Source organism: Heterodontus francisci, chromosome 42 (genome assembly GCF_036365525.1).
Source record: "Heterodontus francisci isolate sHetFra1 chromosome 42, sHetFra1.hap1, whole genome shotgun sequence".
NCBI lineage: Eukaryota > Metazoa > Chordata > Chondrichthyes > Heterodontiformes > Heterodontidae > Heterodontus > Heterodontus francisci.
Window position 1 is genome coordinate 23,619,361 of NC_090412.1, and position 22,879 is coordinate 23,642,239.

Below are 22,879 nucleotides of genomic sequence, written 5' to 3' on the forward strand. Positions count from 1 at the left end.
ACAAAATATCAAACCACTGGACAAATAAGTTCACCTGACAAGCAGACTGCAACTTAAACTAGTGGTCTTATCAGGAGGCAAAGGACTTCTGCACTTACGCTGGAAACAGGGACCGAGCAAAGGGTTGGGTTAAGACCATGAGAGATCTTTCAATATACATGTAAAAGCTCCAGTTCTGAGAACACCTCACACTCTGCAAATTGCAATTATTAATCCTGTATCTCATGTTTTATTTTTGTAAAACAATTGCCACACGGTCAAACTTAAATCATACTATGACATCTATAATAACAGCACACCTTTCTAAAAACAGAGAGAGAAAGCTCCCTCTATTGTTAACCTGATTAACATGCCTATGATATTCAACCATTAACCAACCCTCCTCCATGAATTAAACTGAGAGGAAGGACACAACTAGTCCCTAAAAGAATCTTGCAGATAGGGTTCGTTACCCACAGAGCAATAAGTTATAATTTCCACCTGCCACTGCCAGCTTCTCTTTGGTGTTTATTTATAGGATGGTTTATCTAACCTGGTGCAAATAGTTATATTGTTACTAGTGTCTGAGGGGCAGATTGGAATAATCCCTCACATCAAGGGGACGATTTAATTCCTGCCCTTTGCCTAGATACTGCAATCCCACGTGTCCTGAACGTTTCTCGTTGCTCTATGCTCTAGTTTTAGTAGAACAGAAGAGCCTATCAGAACCACCCGTGCTAAAATGTCTCTGGGCCAGGCAATCCTGAGGGTCAACCTCCAATCAGAACAACTGACTTGTGATCAATATAGAGTCTTTAATCTAGAAAATGCTTCAGAGCAGCATGATGAAAAAAAAAAGGAAGTTGAGCCCAAGTAAGAAGAGATTAGCAGTGGTGACCAAAAGTTGGCTAAGGAGGTAGATTTTAAGGACAGTCTTAAAGGAAAAGAGGCAGAGCAGTTTAGGAAAGGAATTCCTGAGAGTGGGACATAGATGGCTGAAGGCATTGCTGTCGATGGTGGGGTGCCAGCATGAGAGAGCTTGGGGGAAGAGGGAATTGTAGGCCTTTCAGGAGGTTACAGAGTTAGGGAGAGGCAAGGCTGGTGGGATTTAAACACAAGGGATGAAAAGAAACAAAACCCAAGAAGGAACATTTTTCACTTGCCGCATCGGAGTATTGAGAGCTGGCGTAAGACAGTGAGGCCAGGAGTAATGGGCAAGTGGGACTTAGTGTAGGATATAATATGGATAACTGAGATTTGGATCAGCTGAAAATTATGGAAGATGGAGTGTGGGAGACTGGCCGGGGATTATTGGAGTAATCAAGTGTGGAAAAGATAAAAGATATGAATAAGGATTTCAGCAGCAGGCGGGCAGACACAGGGAAAGAGGCAACATTGTCAAGGAGCTGAAAGTACAGGTCATTGTCATGGGGGTTGATAGGGGTCAGAAGTTCATCTTATGGTCAAAATGGACATCGAGGTTGAGGACTTTGCAGTTCAACCCGAGAAAGAGACGAGGGAGTGGGTTGGAGAGAGTGACAATTAAACTAATGAGTGTGTATGTGACTGCACCATGAAGAAACGAAAAAAAAAGCACCAAGACAAACCCTCCTCCAATATTTTGTCAAGTTTTTGACCAGGAACTGGTAAAGGGATGAGGACAGCGTGTATGTTTTAAACTGAGAAACAAAGGGGAAGAGTTTGAAAACAGCAAAAGTGAAGACAAGGTAAATCAGAAAGTAGTAATCAGGTGGTGATGAGAGAGGGAAGACGGAGAAATAGTAAAACAAGAGGGAGAAATAGAGATAGTAAAAGGGGAGATAAAGAGAATTAAACAAAGATAATTACCTCATGACACTGGAGGCTGATGGTGGAATTTAAGTGCTGGCATGAGGCATGGTAATGATATTATCCCAGAAGACTTAGCACCTATTTGTCACCCATCCCTCATACTAATGAAATTGCTCAAAGTGTCCTTTTTCCTGTCCCAATGAACTGTCTTTTCTTGAATTAATTGAATGCTCATATTTCATCTAGCACCTGTCTAATGGTATAATGCTGGAGGAGGCTCGGAAGTAGAGGTGGAAACTTTAACCCTTACAGTTCAATCAGCAATGAATCATTCTGGAGACAGGTGCCAATTACCAGTATTAGATTAAGACTTTTTGAATGATAAATATATTCTTTAAGAGCATCAGTGATTTTTTTTTTTAAAGGGGGCATAACATTCTTGTGAGGCACCCTTTATTGCCCCACCATCTCCCCTTCATAATGGTGCTCTTGGGCCACATGCTTCCACCTCAGACAGGATGGCATGAGGCTGCCTACTCCTAGTCTGTACCAATGCCAGTCTTGGACAACTGCCAGGAGAAGCATGACAATGGCCTGTTGATTTTCACCTTTCCCATAGTCAGATGCCCAATTGTGACATCTTGGTGCTGCCAGCTGATTTTCAAGGCTAAAGTATGTCATGTATTGATCAGACGCTTGGCAAGCCCTCTTGGCCACTAGGTTCAAGAAGAGAATGCAAAATTTTAATTGTATATCCACTAGCCAGGCAAGTTAGGATGGAGATTGGAAGATTTGTTTTCCACGTGTAGAGCTTCCTACAATTTACCCTGATATTGTAACTCACCATCCTTTCTAGCATGAAAGTGAGATCTGTTGTCCTTGCTTTCTTCACCTGTGATCTTTGAGCTAAATTGTCAGATTAGTGCAAATTAGATCCCAATTTGAAGGCAGTTTTGTGCATTGTACCTAACTTCATGTCCACCAGAATTCATTTTACTTAATGACTGACAAAATAACGAGCTTTTCCTATATTGGGAGCAACATAAAACTTGATTGTTGAAAGGTGCAGCAACATGGGTTCATTAAACCATTGGCATGCTTAATGGGTTTGCCCAAAATTCCTCTGCTGGCTATTTTAGTGGAAGCTACAACCCGTTTACTTTAAACAGGCTAAAAGGGTGGCGAGAGGAATTTTGGATAAATGCTGGTATCTCTTTGGAGCTGTTGTATGGAGACAGCAGGGGCAATTTTCGGACTTCCTTAAGGAAGCCTTGCTACGGGGAGAGCGTATTGGAAATTCCAGCGACTGCCACACACTGCGGAATTTTCGATTACATTCTCTCAGCCGGCATGATTTCCTGCTAGGAGACTGAGGTTCGATGATTTCCCCTCTATCATGCTATCACATCTGGAAAATGGTTGAAGTTTCAAAGAGACAATTCTAAAGTTAGTTTGATTCCTGGAAGCCTTTAACGGGTAATTTTAAGCCCATATTCTGTCCGGAGCTGCTGTTAGCTCTTTGTCCAAAGTTGTGCTGCCGCAGTTGGAGATGTTTCTTCCAGCAGGAGAGGTGAGCATCAGGATTCTGAGGTTCCCCTGCATTGTGAGACAGGCCTATTCCCTGGGGTAAGAGCAGGCAACTTTAGCACACAGGGGAGATGGAGATAAGTGTGGTTTCCTGGGATTGCTTCCTCATCTTTACTCCTATAGCTTAGTGGCAAAAGAGAAACATTGAACATGGCATCACCTGGAGGTGTAGATGGGATCTCTGATTGCAATAGGAAATATAATTTAAATGCTGTTCTGGTTTAATAATTGAGGTCTTAACAAGATACAGATTGCTGTAAAAGAGGTTCCTGGCACAGATCTTTGTGTGATGTGAAGGCACATCGGGAATGGAAGCCTGGAGATCAGTGTGCCCAGCTTAATTTCCCATCCATTCATTTTGGAAAATTCTACAGGATATGTGGCTTTCCACAGTTGAATCCCCAATACATGTCGCATCACCACAGAACTATATGCCAGACGCACAGATCCATCACATCCAATTTTCTAATCTTGTTTTAATCCTTCGTTCAACCTTGGGCCTATTTGATGTCTGAATAAAGTCAGGGATTGACCTGGGTGCCCCTGCAATATAATCGGGGAAATTTTCCCTCCTTTTAACTGGAAATATCACTTTAGGGTGAAATTAAAAACCCGCTTTTTTTCTTAAAAAAAAAAGCAACTCTGCCAAAATGGAAATTGAAGAAAGAAGAAAAGTCAAAAGAGATTTGAGGCACTCGAAGATTGTTTAGATTTGGCCAGAATATAAATTAACATTAAATAAAGAACAAAATAAGATGGATGGGAGAGAGATATTAAAAGCAATAGCAAGAGCAGAATTACAACACTTAATTTTGGGTCTTTTTTTGTCGATTAGGATGATAAGAAAGAAAGACCTTGCATTTGTGTAGCACCTCATATCGTCAGGATGTCCCAAAATGTTTCACAGCCAATTTTGTAGGTGTTATCACTGTTGTAATGTAAGAAATGCAGAAGCCAATTTGTTCACAGCAAGCTCCCAAAAAACGACAATGAAATAATGAGACATAACAATGTTACGCGAAGGATGAATGTGGGCTGGAACACTGAAGAACATTCTGCCCCTTCTTTGAATTCTGCCATGGGATCTTTTACACACCTGAGGGAACGGACAGCACCTCGGCTGAAAGGTCAAAGCATGACACCTCCCTCAATACCACAACAAAGTATCAGAGTGGATTATACGCTCAAGTCTTAGGAGTGACGTTTAAACCTGCAACCTCCTGACTCAGAGACAAGAGAATTCCTGCTGATCCAAGGCTGGTATGGTAAAGAAACGAGCCCTAACACTGGAATGGGTCCATGCTATTTTTGCATCACAGTCCATGAGCTGAAAATTCTCAAAACTGGCCAGCCCGTGAAACAGGCAGTTTTCTCGGGCTTCATAATAGGTTAGAGGTTAAACGTAAGAAGAAAAAGAAATGCAAAACTGTACAGGCTAGAACATCTCATGAAGATATTAGGAAACGCATATGTTCATACAACTTTGCCTCTGTGTAGTGTTTTGATGGAGGCACCGAGGAGTTCATTTTAAATATGTCATGTCACTGTTTAAGTAGTGAAGTGAGGAATGTTGTCAGAATCCGTATAGAGAAACAGGAATTTTAAGGCACTGTTTTAGGTTAGGTTTTTAAAATTTTTTTTTGCCAATTATGGGGCATTTGTTTGCCAGGCGTCTTCAGCACTAACTCAAGCGGGCAAACTCAGGTATCCTGCAAACTTAAATTACAAATTCCAATGTGCACTGTTTCGACTTTGTATGTAACACAGGAGATACTCCTTGTTATGAGGGATTGGTGGGTGGGGCGAAGGAGGACAGAATTGAAATGGTAAAGACTGTCCAATGTACCTTTCCACATCAACACTTCAGGCAAGGTAACGCATAGCAGAATACAAGCATCTGACATTGGGCTCATTTCTGGCTCAAGATGGTCTTTGTCCTATGTTACCAAGCTTGAAGGTTGTGAGGTGAAGCTGCCACACAGACTGCAGAATTTTTCTGGTGTCTTTCGCTATGAAAAATTGAACTTTTACATTTCCTTAAGCGAAAGGATTGCAGTTCCACAGCTAAGAATAAATCAAGTGCTGGACTCTGGATGAAACTCCCAGGAAACCAAAAGCAACCCTTCCCCATTGTTAAGGCCAGTTAAAGCTTCCTACTTATTGTGATTTGTTTTCAGTGTTTTGGTCCCTCCTGTAGATAAGAATCTGAATCTAACTGGCAGCAGACAATTTGTTGTGAAATTTCTGGACAAGATGCCCCTCCCTAGTTCACTGATGTAAACAGCAGCAGGTTTGGGACCAAGTCGAGATATATTAGTAGCTGAGTTTCTTCACCACTTCCCAAGGGAATTCACTCCTGCCAAAATGGCCGTAGCAAGCTGTTTTTTGGTAGATTGCTTTCTTCAAGTTTAGGTCCCTAGAAAAGGAAACATATTTTGTCTGATACAAAATCACAAAATCACAAAGGACAACACATAACATGCAGAGAGATGAGGGTGGTCATCTTGATTCAGCCACGCATTCCGATATTAAAACTCTCCCAACCAAGGCATTCAACTATTGCTTAAAGATTCCAGGCTTTTATTCTCCAATACTCTTTTTGGAAACCCATTCTGAGAGTTAATTACTTGTGTGCAGAAGAATTTCCTGAGATCAGTGCTATTTGTCTTTAGCTTGTTTGACCCTGTGTCTTCTTTCTCCACTGTCGTGGTGTGGTTTTAAAGCAGTGTGCCAAATTTACCTGTTCCATACTGTATGTTACAACAACAATTTATTATATAGTGCCTTTAATGTAATAAAGCGTCCCAAGGCATGCTTCACAGGAGCATTATAAAAAACAATATGGCACTGAGCCATGTAAGGAGATATTAGGTCAAATGATAAAAGCTTGGTCAAAGAGGTAGGTTTTAAGGAGCGTCTTAAAGGAGGAAAGCATGGTGGAGAGGCTGAGCGGTGTAGAGAGGATATTCCAGGGCTAGGGGCCTAGGCAACTGAAGGTGCAGCCACCAATCAGGAATTCACAAGAGGCCAGAATTTGAGGAGTGCAGATATCTTGGAGAGTTGTGGGTCTGGAGGAGATTACAGAGATAGGGAAGAGCGAGGCCATGGAGGGATTTGAAAGCAAGGATGAGAATTTTAAAATCAAGACATTGCTTGACCAGGAGCCAATTTAGATCAGCGAGCACAGGAGTGATAGAGGAACGGGACATTATTTATTTAGAGATACAGCACTGAAACAGGCCCTTCACTCCACTGAGTCTGTGCCGACCATCAACCACCCATTTATACTAATCCTACATTAATCCCATATTCCTACCACATCCCTTCAATTCCCCTACCACCGACCTACACTAGGGGCAATTTACAATGGCCAATTTACCTATCAACCTGCAAGTCTTTGGCTGTGGGAAGAAACCGGAGCACCCGGCGGAAACCCACGCGGTCACAGGGAGAACTTGCAAACTCCGCACAGGCAGTACCCAGAAACGAACCCGGGTCGCTGGAGCTATGAGGCTGCGGTGCTAACCACTGCGTGACTTGTTACAAGTTAAGACATGGGCAGTAGAGTTTTGGATGACCTGAAGTTACAGAGGGTCAAATGTGGGAGACCAGCCAGGAATGCATCAGAATAGTCAAGTCCAGAGGTAGCAAAAGCATGAGTAATGGTTTCAGCAGCAGATGAGCTGATACGGGGTGAAGTCGGGCGATGTTATGGAGGTGGAAATAGGCGGCCAAAGAGATGGGGCGAATATGAGGTTGGAAGCTCATGTCGGGTGAAATGTGGCACCAAGGTTGCCTTAAAAGATGATTTCTCATGAGCTTGCTCTATAATGTTACTTCTCATTATCTACTTTGAAAGGTTGAAAGGTCCAGTCTCTCCTTACATTTCAATCCTCTAACCTTTGGATTCAGCCTCAAGATTCTTTTTCACAGAACCCTATCCAAGACTTGAATGACTGCCTTGTATCCTGTTAACTAGAAAATGACACAAGGCATAGCTTGACCAAAGTATCATATTGTTTGAGCCCGACTTCTTCTGACTTGTGCTCATCGTTCTATTTGCTATGTTGGATTTTGGTGGGTATGAGCAAAATCCGGAACTTTGTGTGGTAATGATGCCACTGGGTATCTGTTCGAATTGGAAATGGTGGACCTGATGCCTGCTGGCGTTCATTGCTCTCACATGTTTGAGTAAACTCATTAATTAATCTTGTGCATTCTTATTCAGGGCTGTGAAGCGGCACTAGAAGTATTTCTGCCACATCTGCTTGCCCTGCCTGCTTCCCATTTGCATGGGGAGAGTGGATTGGCCAAATGTGGTTGTACTGTGAGACTATTACCTCATCCATGCCTACTCCTGACCAGAGCCTGCTGTCGGGCACTGGCTCAGCATGTCTATTGATCTGCACAGGAGTAGGACGTGTAGACATGAAAATGGAGTATGCGCTGCACTTTGAGTAAAGGAACACTGGTGGACGGGGAGCAGCTCCAAGCAATTTCTCAGCCATAGAATCGATTGTTGACTCATTCACCAATCAGTGGAAATATTTTTTCCTGATTTACTTTATCAAAATCTCTCACAACCAGATTCTACCCTGTTTTGTTTTAACGGGGAAAAAGAAACACATTTCCACTAGTCTCTCCCACCAAGTATCATCCAAGAGAATTCCCTCCATGACATTGACATCTTCCTGAGGTAAAGCAACTGAAACGAGCCACATTATTCTAACAACAGCCTAACTAATAATTTGTATTTGTTTAGCATTCAGTCTCAGTGTTCATAAAGTCAGGACCCGATATGCTTTGTTTTAAAAATAGCTTTATCCACCTTTCCTTCCACATTTATAGTTTTGAACACTCAAGCATCCCTCTTTTAGAGTTTTGGCATTTAACATCTATGCTCTCCTCTTATTCCCCCTCCCAAAATGTTATTGCCTCACATGTCTTTGATCTGAGATCTACCTGTGCAATCTGCGAACCTGTAAATGTCCGCAAGTCCACTTTCATGGTTAACTGTGCCCCAATTTATGTGCAGCCTGCAAATTTCCATCTTGCACCCCCCCACACACCCGAGTCCTGATCATTTCCATATATTGAGAAGGGCAGCAGTCCCAACACTGACCACTGGACGGAATGTAGCTCATATACAACCTAACAAAACTGCAGAGCATAGCTGCTTGGTATAGGGAGCCCCATTTGAAAAGAACTAAGGGAACGTACAATCCAGAGTACCAGAAGACACCCGCCCAATGGGATTATTGTTAACTGGAATGGAATGAGGGCCATTCCTTTCTGGTGTATGAAGTTGCACATCTATCGATTTTTTTTTTCAAATCTGCATTAGTTACTGACCCCTGCTCTGATGGGATTAAACTGTACTATAGAACTGATTCATGTAAAAGAAATTAGACAGCATCTGGGAGAGACAGCACTGTGGGGCATGGATGGCCCATTCATACGGCAGGCCGACTTCCACATGGCAGGAGGCAACAGAGAAACAACCGAGAATTTGTACAGGAACAGCTATTTGAAAAAAAATTGAACTTATATTTCTAGTTGCTGGGCGTCTGACTGAGGGATGGGCTGCGGCCAGGGTAAGATGATGGAGGGTGTGTCCGATTGCATCAATTTATGTTTGCCATAGGGCTGACAACCCTCCAGGAATTAAAGATTAATTGCCAGCACTGTGCACCAAGAAACCTGGGGGAAAATCATTGAGGCAGTAGAAGAATTGTATGCTTTTGTCTTTTTCTTCAAACAATTCCGCTTCTTAATGAGGAAAATATTGGAGATGGGGGAATGCTGCTGGACCGGGTAGGGCGGTTGGAGGAGGAGAATCATGTGATGAAATCTCCAGGAATATGTCCAAGTAGAGTTGATGACACTGGTTTGCCAGCTAGCATGATGGTAGTTCTGCCATCTAACCTTAAACCCAACCTTAAACTGTAACCATTTCTCTGGGTGAATTCCTTTCTGAACTAGAGGGCCAATTTTACAAGTACAGGCTGCTGAAGGGATCTCATGCACAGGGAGTGGCAGGGAATGCTCAGGCTTTACTGTGCAATTATATCTGCGCTGCCTCACAACAGTGATCCGCCACCCAAAACACTGTGTGCACGGCTCAAGTGAATGTTCATCAGTCCTCACATTTTGCTCCCAGAACCAAACGCGACAACTTTAATTTTACCTGACGATCATGCCGGGTCGAAGGTCAAAGTTCTTTCTCACAATTTCCATCAATGCCCTGTCGCCCATTTGTGCGGTTCCATATGAGAAAATGGAGATGGAGAGTGGCTCAGCAACACCAATGGCATACGCAACCTGTAAATTTACAGCAATAGGTGTTTGCACAAAAAGTGGCTTCACTGAATAAAGCTGTTATATAACTTGGCTTAAAATCATCTTGTTGAAACAGGAGAATAATGTGACGGTCACAAGCACAGGCTTTCGCAATCACTGAAAAGCACAAAAACACTCACAACCAACCATACTGACACTCACTGAAAACCACAAACACAAGAACACATTTACTCCCAACCACATATACACAAAGACACTGCCCCCTCCTCCCCCCCCGCAACCACACACAGATTCACACAATCACGGACAATTATACATACAGAAATATACCCACTCTACATGAACACACCCAACCATGTTGGGGACAACATAAAGTTCTCCTGCCAAGTCACACCCCATCGCCGATGGATAACATGTGTATTGTCATTCCTTTATCGTCACTGGGGCAAGAATCCTGGAATTTCCTACCTAACACCATCATGGGGGCACGAGCAGCACAAGGACATCAACAACTCAAGGAGAAGGCTCACCACTGCCTTCTCATAGCCTGCCCATAGGCTCTCAAAGGGCACTTTCTGACACAAAGACCCTATACACTTCATATATTATCGCTGCTCTGACTTAACAGACATTTTGAACGGGGAGTTATTATGAGTAGCAGCTTTGTTTACCCTTCATGCTCAATAGGTCCAATTTGTGCACTGAATTCCTTTCATCAGCTGAAAACCAAAGTCTTGAAATGACTGTCCTCGATATTAATGCGTTGATTGTGCTGAATTACTATGTTAGCTTAGTGGAAGCTTTAATCCGTTCAGAGTAATGTCTTACAGATCCAGGAAGCATCTCAAAGTCAGACATAGTCATTTCTGGACTGTAGTCTCCAAGCCGCTGAATCCTCACCTGCACCAAGACTCGTTTGCACAGACCAGCCTTCACCAGGGACTTGGCCACCCAGCGAGCTGCATATGCTGCCGATCGATCAACCTTTGTGTAGTCCTTGCCTGAAAAGGCGCCGCCACCATGAGCTCCCCATCCCCCATACGTGTCCACAATGATCTTCCGCCCAGTGACTCCCGCATCACCCTAAACAATCCAAACACAAGACACACGATGATTCCTCCAACATCACAAGGAGAGGCTACGTAGGTAACTGAGGGGCAACCTGAGACAGGCCTTTAAGATTATGAAAGGGTTTGATAAACATACAAAAGGTGTTTCCACTTGTCAAGGTGACCAAAACTAGGGGTCCTAAATATAAGATAGTTGCTAATAAATCCAATAGAAAATTTAGGAGAAACTTCTTTACCCAGAGAATGTTGATGTGACTAGTATAGATGCATTTAAGCGAGAAGCTAGGCAACACATGAGGGGAGAAAAGAATTTAAGGATATGCTGACAGAGTCAGATGAAATAGGGTGGGAGGAGATTGTGTGGAGCATAAAAACCAGCATAGACCGGTTGGTCCAAATGGTCTGGTTCTGTGTAATACTTAGATTTTCACTGAGTTTTGATGAGATTGAGGTCCATTTTAGGGTTGAGTCTGTGGCTCCCGGTGAGAAGGCGCGCTCGAATGAACTGCTCGCTGGTTGGGAATAGAGCTGCAACACCTCAGTTCCGACTCTCCAACTCACATGTCCTGTCAACATGACTTGCTGTTGGCAGCACATGCCCTATTCCTCACATAGCCCTTGTGGTGGTTACAATAATGGTATTATCGCAGCTGCACATGAAGCTTATTGGAAAGGTCTACAGTTGTAACGAGTTGGACTCTACCCATATAATCATGCAGCACCGAAGGAGGCCATTCGGCCCATCATGTCTTTGGAAGACTTTTCCAATTAGTCCCACACCCCTACTCTTTCCCATTGCCCGGCAAATATTTCCCTTTCAAGTATATTTCCAATTTCCTTTAAAACATTACAATTACAATTGTAATTGCGTTGGAGGCGGTTTAATAGATTGATACCTGGAATGAGCAGGTTGTCTTATGACGAAAGGTTGGACAGACTGGGCTAGTTTTCACTGGAGTTTTGAAGAGTAAGTGAAGACTTGATTGAAGTTGATAAGATCCTGAACGGGCTTGACAAGGTGGATGTGGAAAGGATGTTTCCTCTTGTGGGGGAGTCCAGAACTAAGGGGCACTGTTTTAAAATTAGGGGTCGCCCTTTTAGGACAGAGATGAGGAGAAATGTTTTCTCTTAGAGGGTTGTGCGACTTTGGAACTCTCTGCCTCAGATGATGGTCGAGGCAGGAACATTGAATATTTTTAAGGCGGAGGTAGATAGATTCTTGTTAGGCAAGGGAATCAAAGGTTATCGGGGGTAGATGGGAGTGTGGAATTCGAAACACAAACAGATCAGCCATGATCTATTTGAATGGCAGAGCAGGCTCGAGGGGCCAAATGGCCTACTTTGACTCCCAATTCATATGTTCGTATAAACCTGCTTCCACCATCCTTTCAGGCACCGCATTCCAGATCATAACAACTCACTGCATTAAAAAAATTCCTTTTATCTCCCCCTTGGTTCTTTGCCAATGATCTTAAATCTGTGTCTGGTTACCGACCTTACTTCCAGTAGAAAGTTTATCCCCATCTACTCTGTCAAAACCCTTGATGATCGTGAACACCTTTATTAAATGGCCCCAAGCTATGTTCTTTCGACTAACCTGAGGTCCTCCAATCACGAATCGTCCACTGGGCTGGAGGTGATACACAGTTTGGTCGTCCAAGTACTTGCTGGGCACCACAGCATTGATAACCTTCTCCTTTAGGGCAGTGCGCATTTCGTCCAGTGATATATCTTCGTCGTGCTGCACAGAGATGACGATGGTGTGTACACGAGTAGGGACCACCACCCCGTTCTCCTGGCTGTACTGTACCGTCACCTGCAGAGAGAGCACACCAACTGGGTCAGATCTGTGCCCATCACAGTGACAGAGGCCAGGGACACCTTCGCTCACAAAACTCCACCAGCGTCCCACCTGAAACACTGCCAAGCCTCTCTGTAGCCTGTTAGATATCAGCGTTGAGGGATTGCGCATAGACCGCTTAAAATGTCACGCACCTGGGTCTTAGAGTCAGGTCTGACCCAGGGGAGTGTCTGGTTGCGCCGGAGCTCAGCCATCTTGGCGTTGAGTCGGTGCGCGAGGATTATTGTCAGTGGCATGCATTCCTCCGTCTCATCTGTAGCGTAGCCGAACATCAGGCCCTGAAAAAGGGACACAAACGGGTTTAGAAAATGAAGGGGTTGATTTTCCTTTTCCCATCCAGACTGGGTTCGGGCAGAGCTTCCCTCCATCACTCTGACCCCCACCCTGACTTTCAAAATTGAGTTCAATAGATCTTTGGGTAAGGGCATCATGGGATATCGAGGCACAGATATGATGGGCTGAATGGCCTCCTTCTGTGGTGTATCATGATGCTGTGATACAATGCCTAGTCGGTAAATGGAGTTCAGATCCCGGATCAGCATCATATCATTGAATGGTGACATAGGCTTGAGGTGTTGTGGTATAAGGGCCTATCTAAAACTGTTCTCCATCACCAGCCAGGATGTAATGTATATACTCGTGTGATCATCAGGCAGAAGATAGAAGTAGTCCTAGAGACCAGATGTGTTAAATAGCCTTCCAGATGTTGTATATAGTTTCATTTCTTCAAATAAAAGAACCCACTTCATTGAGTTCCCAAACATCTTCGTGTGGTTGGTCTGTTTGTGTAAAGTAGAAAACACAACATGAAGAGTTCAATTGCCTCCTCCTGTTCCTACGTTTGGACGACCCCAGCCCAGTTTGCTGGTTCAGAGGTCACTAGCTATTACATAGAATTTACATTCATCCCATCAGCCCTATGCCAGTGTTCATGCTTCACACAAGCCTCATCCCTGTCTACTTCATTTCATCCTGTCAACGTATACTTCTACTTCTTTCTCCCTCGTGTGTTTGTTTAGCTTGCCCTTAAATATATCTACGTTATTTACCTCAGCTACTCCGTGTGGTTACGAGTTCCAAAGTCTCACCACTTGCTGGGCAAAGATGTTTCTCCTGTATTATCTATTGGATTAATTTGCCAATGTCTTATATTTATCGTCCCTAGTTCTGGCCTCCCCCACAAGTGGAATTATTTTCAGTACATCTGCCTTATGATTTTAAAGACCTCAATCAGGTCACCCTTCAGCCTTTTCTTTTCCAGGTAAAGAGCCCCCAGCCCCAATTCCATCCTTCCTAATAAGTGTCACCTCTCATTTTACGTATCATTCTAGCGAATATTTTTTTGCACGGTCTCCAATTCCTCTATTTCCTTTTTATAATATGGAGATCAGAAAGGTTCACAGAATTCCAGGTGTGCACTAACCAAGGTTCAATACAGGTTTTATAAAAGTAAAATACTGCAGGCGCTGGACAGCTGAAATAAAAACAGAAAGTGCTGGCAATGCTCAGCAGGTGAGGTCATCGACCTAAAACGTTAACTCTGTTTCTCACTCCACAGATGCTGCCTGAGCGTCTGAGTGTTTCCTTGGGTTACAGGGACAGTGTGTGCACTGAGTGTCAGAGCCCCTGTCCTGCAGAGATCTGGCACTGTCCAATGCAGTGATTGCCATCTGTTCTCCTTCAACATTGGAACATTCTCCAGTTGTGTTCCTGCTCTGTTCCCTCAGTCAATGACACGCAAAGGTCTTTACCAGTCCCTGCCACACTTTGGGGGAATTTTATGTTGGCAGCGGGGATCTTGACGTTGGGGGAAACTGACATCGAGATCCCTGCATCGCCTCTTTTAGCGGAGGCGGTGGCTGCTGCTGGAACTGCGCCTACCAGAGGTCTTAGTTTAGTTTAGAGATACAGCACTGAAACAGGCCCTTCGGCCCACCGAGTCTGTGCCGACCATCAACCACCCATTTATACTAATCCTCCACTGCGCCACTGTGCTGTCGAGGAGCATTGTTGGAGCTAGGCCTCAGGTAGGGCAGGGCATTGGAAACAAGGGTGGGATGGGGTGGGGAGGTGCTGTGGAGCTGTTTCTCGATGCCTGGTCCCTTGTTCAGGCACTACGTGCCTTTGAAGGAGGGACCCCACCACCAACCCTCGGAGCTGGGAAGCAGTCCATACAGTTTTCCATGTCGTGCTTCCTGTGCAGCGACAGAACCGCCTGCTGCACGGATAATTGTGGCTGCGGTGGGAAGAGGCCCTTAACGGGGTTAATTACCCAGTTAAGGGCCTCAATTGCCCACGGGACATGTAGGCCATTCACAGGTCTTCCTGTCCCGGACTAAATTTTGGCAGAACTGGGATGGTGGCAGCAGCAGCAGCAACCCCCCATCCACCCCCATCCCCGCCACCATCCCACTCGATTTTATGCTCTTCCTGCCTCCAAACCCACCATGGGGGAGAGCATAAAATTCACCCCTTTGTCATTCAACTGGATGGATTGAACCTGGCCAAGGAGCCAGGCTAACAGTGGCCTATGTGGTGGGCTGTGAATGGGTGATCACTGTCTTAGGTCATTGGCAGACAATGGGGTGGGGGGGGGGTGCAAAGTGGAAAGTGGGTTTGTCCAACCTCACTGATGGACACTGGGGGAGGGGATTATGGTCATGTCTAGGTTCCTTTCAGAATATTGGATCAATCGGTGTCTGAGCTCCAGGGACAACTGCTAGATGGTCTGGAGCCATGTCCGAGGTGTCTCATGGATTGGGTCCGGAACTGTGGCCGAGGTCTCTCATGGATTGGGTCCGGAACTGTGTCCGAGATCTCTCATGGATTGGGTCTGGAACTGTGTCCGAGATCTCTCATGGATTGGGTCCGGAGCTGTGTCCGAGATCTCATGGATTGGGTCCGGAGCTGTGTCCGAGGTCTCTCATGGATTGGGTCCGGAACTGTGTCCGAGGTCTCTCATGGATTGGGTCCGGAACTGTGTCCGAGGTCTCTCAAGGATTGGGTCTGGAACTGTGTCCGAGGTCTCTTATGGATTGGGTCCGGAGCTGTGTCCGAGGTCTCTCATGGATTGGGTCTGGAACTGTGTCCAAGGTCTTCCGTGGATTGGGTCCGGAGCTGTGTCCGAGGTCTCTCATGGATTGGGTCTGGAACTGTGTCCGAGGTTTCTCATGGATTGGGTCCGGAGCTGTGTCCGAGATCTCATGGATTGGGTCTGGAGCTGTGTCCGAGGTCTTCCGTGGATTGGGTCCGGAGCTGTGTCCGAGGTCTCTCATGGATTGGGTCCGGAGCTGTGTCCGAGGTCTCTCATGGATTGGGTCTGGAGCTGTGTCCGAGGTTTCTCATGGATTGGGTCCGGAGCTGTGTCCGAGGTCTCTCATGGATTGGGTCTGGAACTGTGTCCGAGGTTTCTCATGGATTGGGTCTGGAACTGTGTCCGAGGTTTCTCATAGATTGGGTCTGGAGCTGTGTCCGAGGTCTCTCATGGATTGGGTCCGGAGCTGTGTCCGAGGTCTCTCATGGATTGGGTCCGGAACTGTGTCCGAGGTCTCTCATGGATTGGGTCCGGAACTGTGTCCGAGGTCTCTCATGGATTGGGTCCGGAGCTGTGTCCGAGGTCTCTCATGGATTGGGTCCGGAGCTGTGTCCGAGGTCTCTCATGGATTGGGTCCGGAGCTGTGTCCGAGGTCTCTCATGGATTGGGTCCGGAGCTGTGTCCGAGGTCTCTCATGGATTGGGTCCGGAGCTGTGTCCGAGGTCTCTCATGGATTGGGTCTGGAGCTGTGTCCGAGGTCTCTCATGGATTGGGTCCGGAGCTGTGTCCGAGATCTCATGGATTGGGTCTGGAATTGTGTCCGAGGTCTCTCATGGATTGGGTCCGGAGCTGTGTCCGAGGTCTCTCATGGAGCTGTGACTTTGCAACTTGTTTTCATACTTTGTTTTTGGATTTTTAATCTGATTAGCCCAAATTTCCTTCCTGGCAGAAAGAAAATGCAACAAAGTAATCCTGAGCCACTATTAAAAATATTCCCTTCACGAGGCCTCCTCAGCCCACCGTTGTAGCATGAGATCTGACACTGGAGCTGCACATTATTTCTTGGAATCACACCCTTGACAGATGCAATAGTTAATCCTGCCCCATGGCTGCTAATAACCCGGGAGACAGCACTGAGACAGCCAAGTTCACAGAGCACAGAACTGCTCAGAACATAACATGTTATCAACACTCAGGGTCCTGTTTCTACTGAAATGCAGGGCCTTGGACATAGCTCCACATACAATCCATGAAAGGACTCGGGTCAGCGTCCAAACTATTTAGAAGCCGTCCAATATCTTCAGACTGACTGATAGCAATGGGCCTCTTTGTAGCTTATTGAACTGGGGGCTAACGTGGGCTCAGATTGTGTGCCCCAGATATTCTTTGGGCTGCTTTACATTACGTTGTACAATAGAACATGGAGAGACAGGTGTGAATGGCACTGTCACTATTAATGTGCAAACAGATGACAAAAGCTCAACTTGGAAACAAAAACAGAAAGTGCTGGAAACACAGCAGGTCTGGGAGCATCGATGGAGAGAAAAACAGAGTTAACGTTCCAGCTCGATGACTTTTCATCGTGAAAGGTCATGACCTGAAACATTAACTCTGCTTCTGTCTCCACAGATGCTGCCAGACCTGCTGAGTATTTCCAGCACTTTCTGTTTTTGTTTCAGATTTCCAGCATCTGCAGTACTTTGTTTTTGTCCACTATTTTGAAAACTGTGCACAAACTCTGGAATTAGAAAGAAAAGCATGTATTTATAATCATATGTGTAGTCACTGTTGTAATGTTGGAAAAACGCAAGCCAATTTTCACACAGCAAGATCCCACAAACAGCAATGTGATAACGATCAGATCATTTGTTTCTGGTAATGTTGCTTGAGGGATACATATTGGCCAGGATACTGGGGAAAACACCCCTGCTTATCTTCGAATGCGATCATGGGATTTTTTTTTACATCCACCTGGAGGGCGGACAGGGTCTCGATTTGTAGTGATATCAGAAAGAAGGCATCTCCTACAATGCAGCATTCCCTCAGTACTTCTCCAAAGGCCAGTCTGAGCCACTCCCAAAGTACCCACTGTCCCCAACCTGAGCCAGTTAATGCTAGCCTATAGCAGGATCAACAAGACTGGCTCGACCAGCTTTTCTTCAACCCCATGAATTTCCGCCCTCCCAATGCTACCTTGATTTTACTCTGGAGCTGACAAACTCACCCAACGATGACCATGAAACTGGGTAGCCAAGGTAAGGCAGGGACACACACTTGGATTTGGATCCCAGTGCTTTGTCACTACAACAGCGGGGATACAAGGCTAAAAAAAAACGGAACTTGATTTTGCTTGGGATGAAAGGTGGTGAGAGAGGGGGAGCTTTGTACTTTGATCTCTAAACAATGGACCTTCCAGGGATTTGTTAATTCTGATCAGTACTTGATCATGTCACAAGCTCTGTGCTTTGAAGACAAGGAATTGAGATGGATAGTGTACTGGTACATTGTGTTCCAATAATGAGCAACACTATGTTCCCACAGTCATTGATTCTTCATGACGGCCAGTATTTTGTAAAGGCCAGCAACACCATACTCTGTGCTGGGTGCCTCAGAATGCCCACTGGATTGTGATGGTCAGTGGTCTCAGTAATGTAGTGGCCACTGAGTGGCAAAGGCCATTAGCACACCTGGTCTCCAGCGCCAACATCTTCTTCGTCTCTGTCTAGATGAACCCCCTGTGCGATGTCTGGCGACTGTTGCTCCAAAGCAACCAGTACGTTGCAGGTCTTGTAGTCAAAGCCTATACATGGCAAAGCACGGTCAGAGCCCAGCTCTATCAACATATCAACATACATCATCAACACAAGAGGAGACTACAGACAGCACAGAATTTTGAAAATTAAAACAGGGTCTTTCCTCTTCTCTTTGCTTTCCCACTCACCGGTCCAGCAACTAGAACTGTGCCTGGTGACCAGTCTTCCAGCACACTACAGCAATGGAAACCTCACCGATGATTAAATTGCTAATGTCTCGTTGAAAATTATTTTATCTACACAAATCTTTAGAACGTTTATCAACTGGAAATGGAAACGAGTGAATAAGACTTTAACAAGTTCTTGAGAAATTCCAAGATGTTAACCTGTTGAAAGGGAGTAAGCTCACACCTCCCTCACAAGCAGACAGAATAACAAACACATTTGTATATTCGCGTGACATAGCTCAATTTCTCGGGTTATATAGCATTGATAGTTAATCCAGGGAGATATTTGGAGTCACATACCATATGTACCCCTGTATCAATGAGTGAAGGAAGTGCTATCATGTGGGGAGTGAGCAGGCTGGTACTAGTATAGGTTAGTGAGGGCAGTGATGCGATTGGGGTGAGAATTTCTGCTGGTATCAGTGAACGAGGGCCGTGCTGGGAGTAGTTGGTGTTCTGCTGGTGTTGGTGGGTGAGTTTAACAGTTGCAGATCTTGGGTGAATGGAAACTGAACTACCCCTTGATTTGTACTGGGATCATGTCACTGAGCAACACTGACTAGGAGCTTTGTGCTGACTTACTACATCTCAACTGAAATGTTACATTTGGTCACAGCAGCACTGGCAGAGGTTAATACCCCCTGAGCACCATCAATACCCTCGCTGGAAGTGTACCTGTATAGAATCGGCACCAGCTCAGGACTGGGGTTGGCTGTGATACTTGGCAAGGTTGAATATCACGGTCTAGACTCGCATGTGAAGAATGATGCCTTGGATGAGATACTGAAGGGTTGGGTTCCTGCTGCCCAGGGAACTACCCCCAGCTCGAGTCTGTATCGACAGGAGAGGAGCCCAGCAAACTGAAGATACATTGAGATAGCTTTCATTGTGTTTAATCATTGAATAGATATAGTGTAGAATTATTTTAAGAAATACCTCACATTGAGTCATGAGAATTGAAACAGAGAGACTTTTAACAATGGTTCATTCCCTGTGCTATACAAGGTATCGGTCTCTTAATTGAAATAAAGTTGGCGCTGAGTGAACTTTCACTGACCTTTAGCAGAATCATCATATCCGATGTACTGTATCGTGTCCCTCACCACCTTTTGGTAATCAACAACTCCACAAGAAGTGATCTCCCCACATAACAGTACCATCCCGGTCTTGCAGACAGTCTCTGCGGGAAACAGGAGGGAAATGGCAATGAGCTCAGAGGCCGATCTCTTAGATTAGGAGACATTTTGCTTTGTTGATTATCACGAGGAGAAGTGTCAGCATTGGGGGGGGGTGAAGCAATTTCTATCTCGAGCACCTGGTACAGCCAGGTCAGGTACAGCATGGTTAGATACAGAGTGAAATTCCTACAGGCCGACAATATGCTTCAAAGCCTCTTGCTAGTTGACCCATCCCGCCAGCATCAGAGAACACTCTTTACTCTGGCCTGTCGGAGAGAGATGACCAGGTTTATGTTGGATCACGTGTTGTTTTGCACTCGGTTCTCAAGGAATGGGCTGAGTTTAGTTTAGTTTAGTGATACAGCACTGAAACAGGCCCTTCGGCCCACCGAGTCTGTGCCGACCATCAAACACCCATTTATACTAATCCTACACTAATTCCATATTCCTACCACATCCCCACCTGTCCCTATATATTTCCCTACCACCTACCTACACTAGGGGCAATTTATAATGGCCAATTTACCTATCAACCTGCAAGTCTTTGGCATGTGGGAGGAAACCGGAGCACCCAGAGGAAACCCACACAGACACAGGGAGAACTTGCAAACTCCACACAGGCAGTTATTGTAGAAACCTCCGAGTTGGCAGAGGGAGGGTATCTGCATCCTACACTTCAAAAGTATTTCATTGGCTCTAAAGCACTTTGGGACATCCTGAAGTTGTGAAAAGGTGTCACATAAATGCAGGTTTTTTTCCCCTGTCTTTGCGGGTTGGGTTCAAACTTAAGTCACAACAGAAAGGACAATGTGCCACCCTGGTGCGGTGCCCAGCACCCACTGAATCTTGGTTGGATACAGAATGGCACAACGTTTAAAAAGAGGGAGTTCTTTCCTATTTGAACATCCATATTCCATTGTACAGTAGAGTGATTTATCAAAAATAAATGAATAAGCTCAGTTTTTAAAGTTTAAAACTGCTCAGAGTGCCACTTGGCCTATTCCATAACAACTTAAGAGTAAGTCATATGGTCCCTTGCTCTGACATTCAGTAAGATCATGGCTGATCTTCCACCTCAACTCCAATTTCCTGCCCGATCTGCATATCCCTTGATTCCCTTAGTATTCTAAAATCTAATGGATCTCAGTCTTGAATATACTCAATGACTGAGCATCTACAGCTCTCCCATGTAGAGAAGTCCAAAGATTCACAACTCTCTGAATGAAGAAATGTCTCCTCAACTCAGTCCTAAATGGTCACTCCCTTATACGAACATCCGAATTAGCAGCAGAAGTGGACCACTCGACCCCTCGAGCCTGCTTTGCCATTCAATAAGTTCATGGCTGAACTGATTACTCCACATTTCCACATGCCCCTGATAACCTTCCACCCTCTTGCTTATCAAGAATCTATCCTGGACCTCCATAAATTTGCCCAGGCATGCGCCATGGAGAGGTCACTCCACTGACCACCTCCAGGCGCGTATCCATTGTCTCTCGAGATAAGGAGGCCCAAAAGAAAGAGAAGAAAGAAAGAACCTCTCATTCTTCTAAACTCTAGCGATTATAGGTCCATTTTACTCAATCTCTCCTTATGGGATAGCCCTCTCATCCTAGGAATCAATCTAGTGAACCTTTGTTTCACCCCCTCCAAGGCAACTAAATCTGTACACGGTAAAGGAGGAATGGGGAAAAGAAAGGGATGCCATTGGGTTGGGATTTCCAGCATTCATTGTGCCAACAAAAAACATCCATTAAATCCAAAGACCTATAGATCAAATAGGGGGCTTTCACTAGAGCAATGGCATCTGGGTAAGTCTACCTCCATAGCATTGCTTCTTTTCCAACATCAGAAAGTCCCCACCTGGTGACATCCAGACATCCTTGAGCAGGTCACTGCTTGGAATTGTTGCCCTCAAGCAAAGTTGGTCTGTACCTCAGCTTTGGCCGATAATTATTTATTGCTTGTTACCACTATCTATTGTGCTAGTCCTTCCAATTGGTTAAATTCTGTAAAGTCTTTGTTTAGCTACGATTAGTTATTCTCTGCTTTAGTGATATCACCAATCACATTGCACAAATGGTAATCAGTTGCATCCCATAATAACCCACATACTGTAAAAAATGAGCCGTTCCATTGATCAATCACGGACCCTCCCTCTGCCATACTCTCAGATCCAGGACAGGCTCAGTGATGACTTTATCAAGGTTGACAAGATCCTGAGGGGTACAGATAAACTCTAATGATCAAAGGAACTGACTCAAGTTTAGACGAGGGAAGCTATACAGTTTCAGACAAGAATGTGTGAAACAGGCTGCCTCGGAATGTTTTGTGCTTTTGGAGAGGTCAGATGGATGACTGCCCTCTCATCAACTCAAGGCCTCTGTCATGGTATGTTGCGGCCCAGCCTCAAGCCTTGCATCTTGCAATGATCTCCTGACCAGATGAAGTCTCAGTCTCAACATCCTAGCCCCCCATCTGGGGTAACGCTGCTGCATTCTGTTTGAAGAGGGGTACAAACTAGCTCAAACCTTCCTGAGTAAGATTTCTGGTTACAATAATCAATTGTGAGGATAATGTAATTGAAATTACTGATGTATCCTCTCTATTTAGTCCATAAATTAAGTCATATAGGGTATTTAAACCATGTTCTTAGCTAGACTGACAATCAAAGACTTGACCTCTGACCCTCCCCCCCCTTTATATGTCCAGGGACTGGCCAGTCAAACTGCCAATCAAATCAGCTGTGATTAGAAATTTATCCCATCCACACGGGCGATCAACCAAGCCCCTACTGATTGACAACATAACCATTCTCACATATAATGTGTCAATGTATGCGAGAATAACTTTAATGAGCGTCCAAAGTCTCAAGCTGACATGGTGCGCAGAAAGTTTCTTTATCTGGGACTATGTCCTTGCGTGCCGAATTCGAATCTGCATTCCTAAAAGCTATGTGTCGTGAATTTACATGGAATTTACAGCACATCAGGCCATTCGGCCCAATAGGTCTATGCCAGTGTTTATGCTCCACATCAGCCTCCTCCTGCAATACTTCATCCCACCCGATTACACATCCTTCTATTGCTTTCTCACCCA

At 45.0% G+C, this 22,879-nt stretch overlaps 1 protein-coding gene across 1 annotated transcript in view; it reads right to left on the minus strand.

Moving 5' to 3' along the window:
- Positions 1–200: 200 nt before the first annotated feature.
- Positions 201–22,879, minus strand: part of LOC137355279 (S-adenosylmethionine synthase) — a 34,369-nt gene continuing 11,690 nt past the window's right edge. The window contains exons 3-9 of the mRNA XM_068020220.1: positions 19,660–19,782; positions 18,310–18,422; positions 12,723–12,866; positions 12,325–12,543; positions 10,558–10,740; positions 9,545–9,678; positions 201–5,773 (exon numbers count right to left, since the gene is read on the minus strand). Of these exons, the coding sequence (XP_067876321.1) occupies positions 5,671–5,773; positions 9,545–9,678; positions 10,558–10,740; positions 12,325–12,543; positions 12,723–12,866; positions 18,310–18,422; positions 19,660–19,782 (1,019 nt within the window). The 3' untranslated portion in view covers positions 201–5,670. The remainder of the gene's footprint in view (positions 5,774–9,544; positions 9,679–10,557; positions 10,741–12,324; positions 12,544–12,722; positions 12,867–18,309; positions 18,423–19,659; positions 19,783–22,879) is intronic.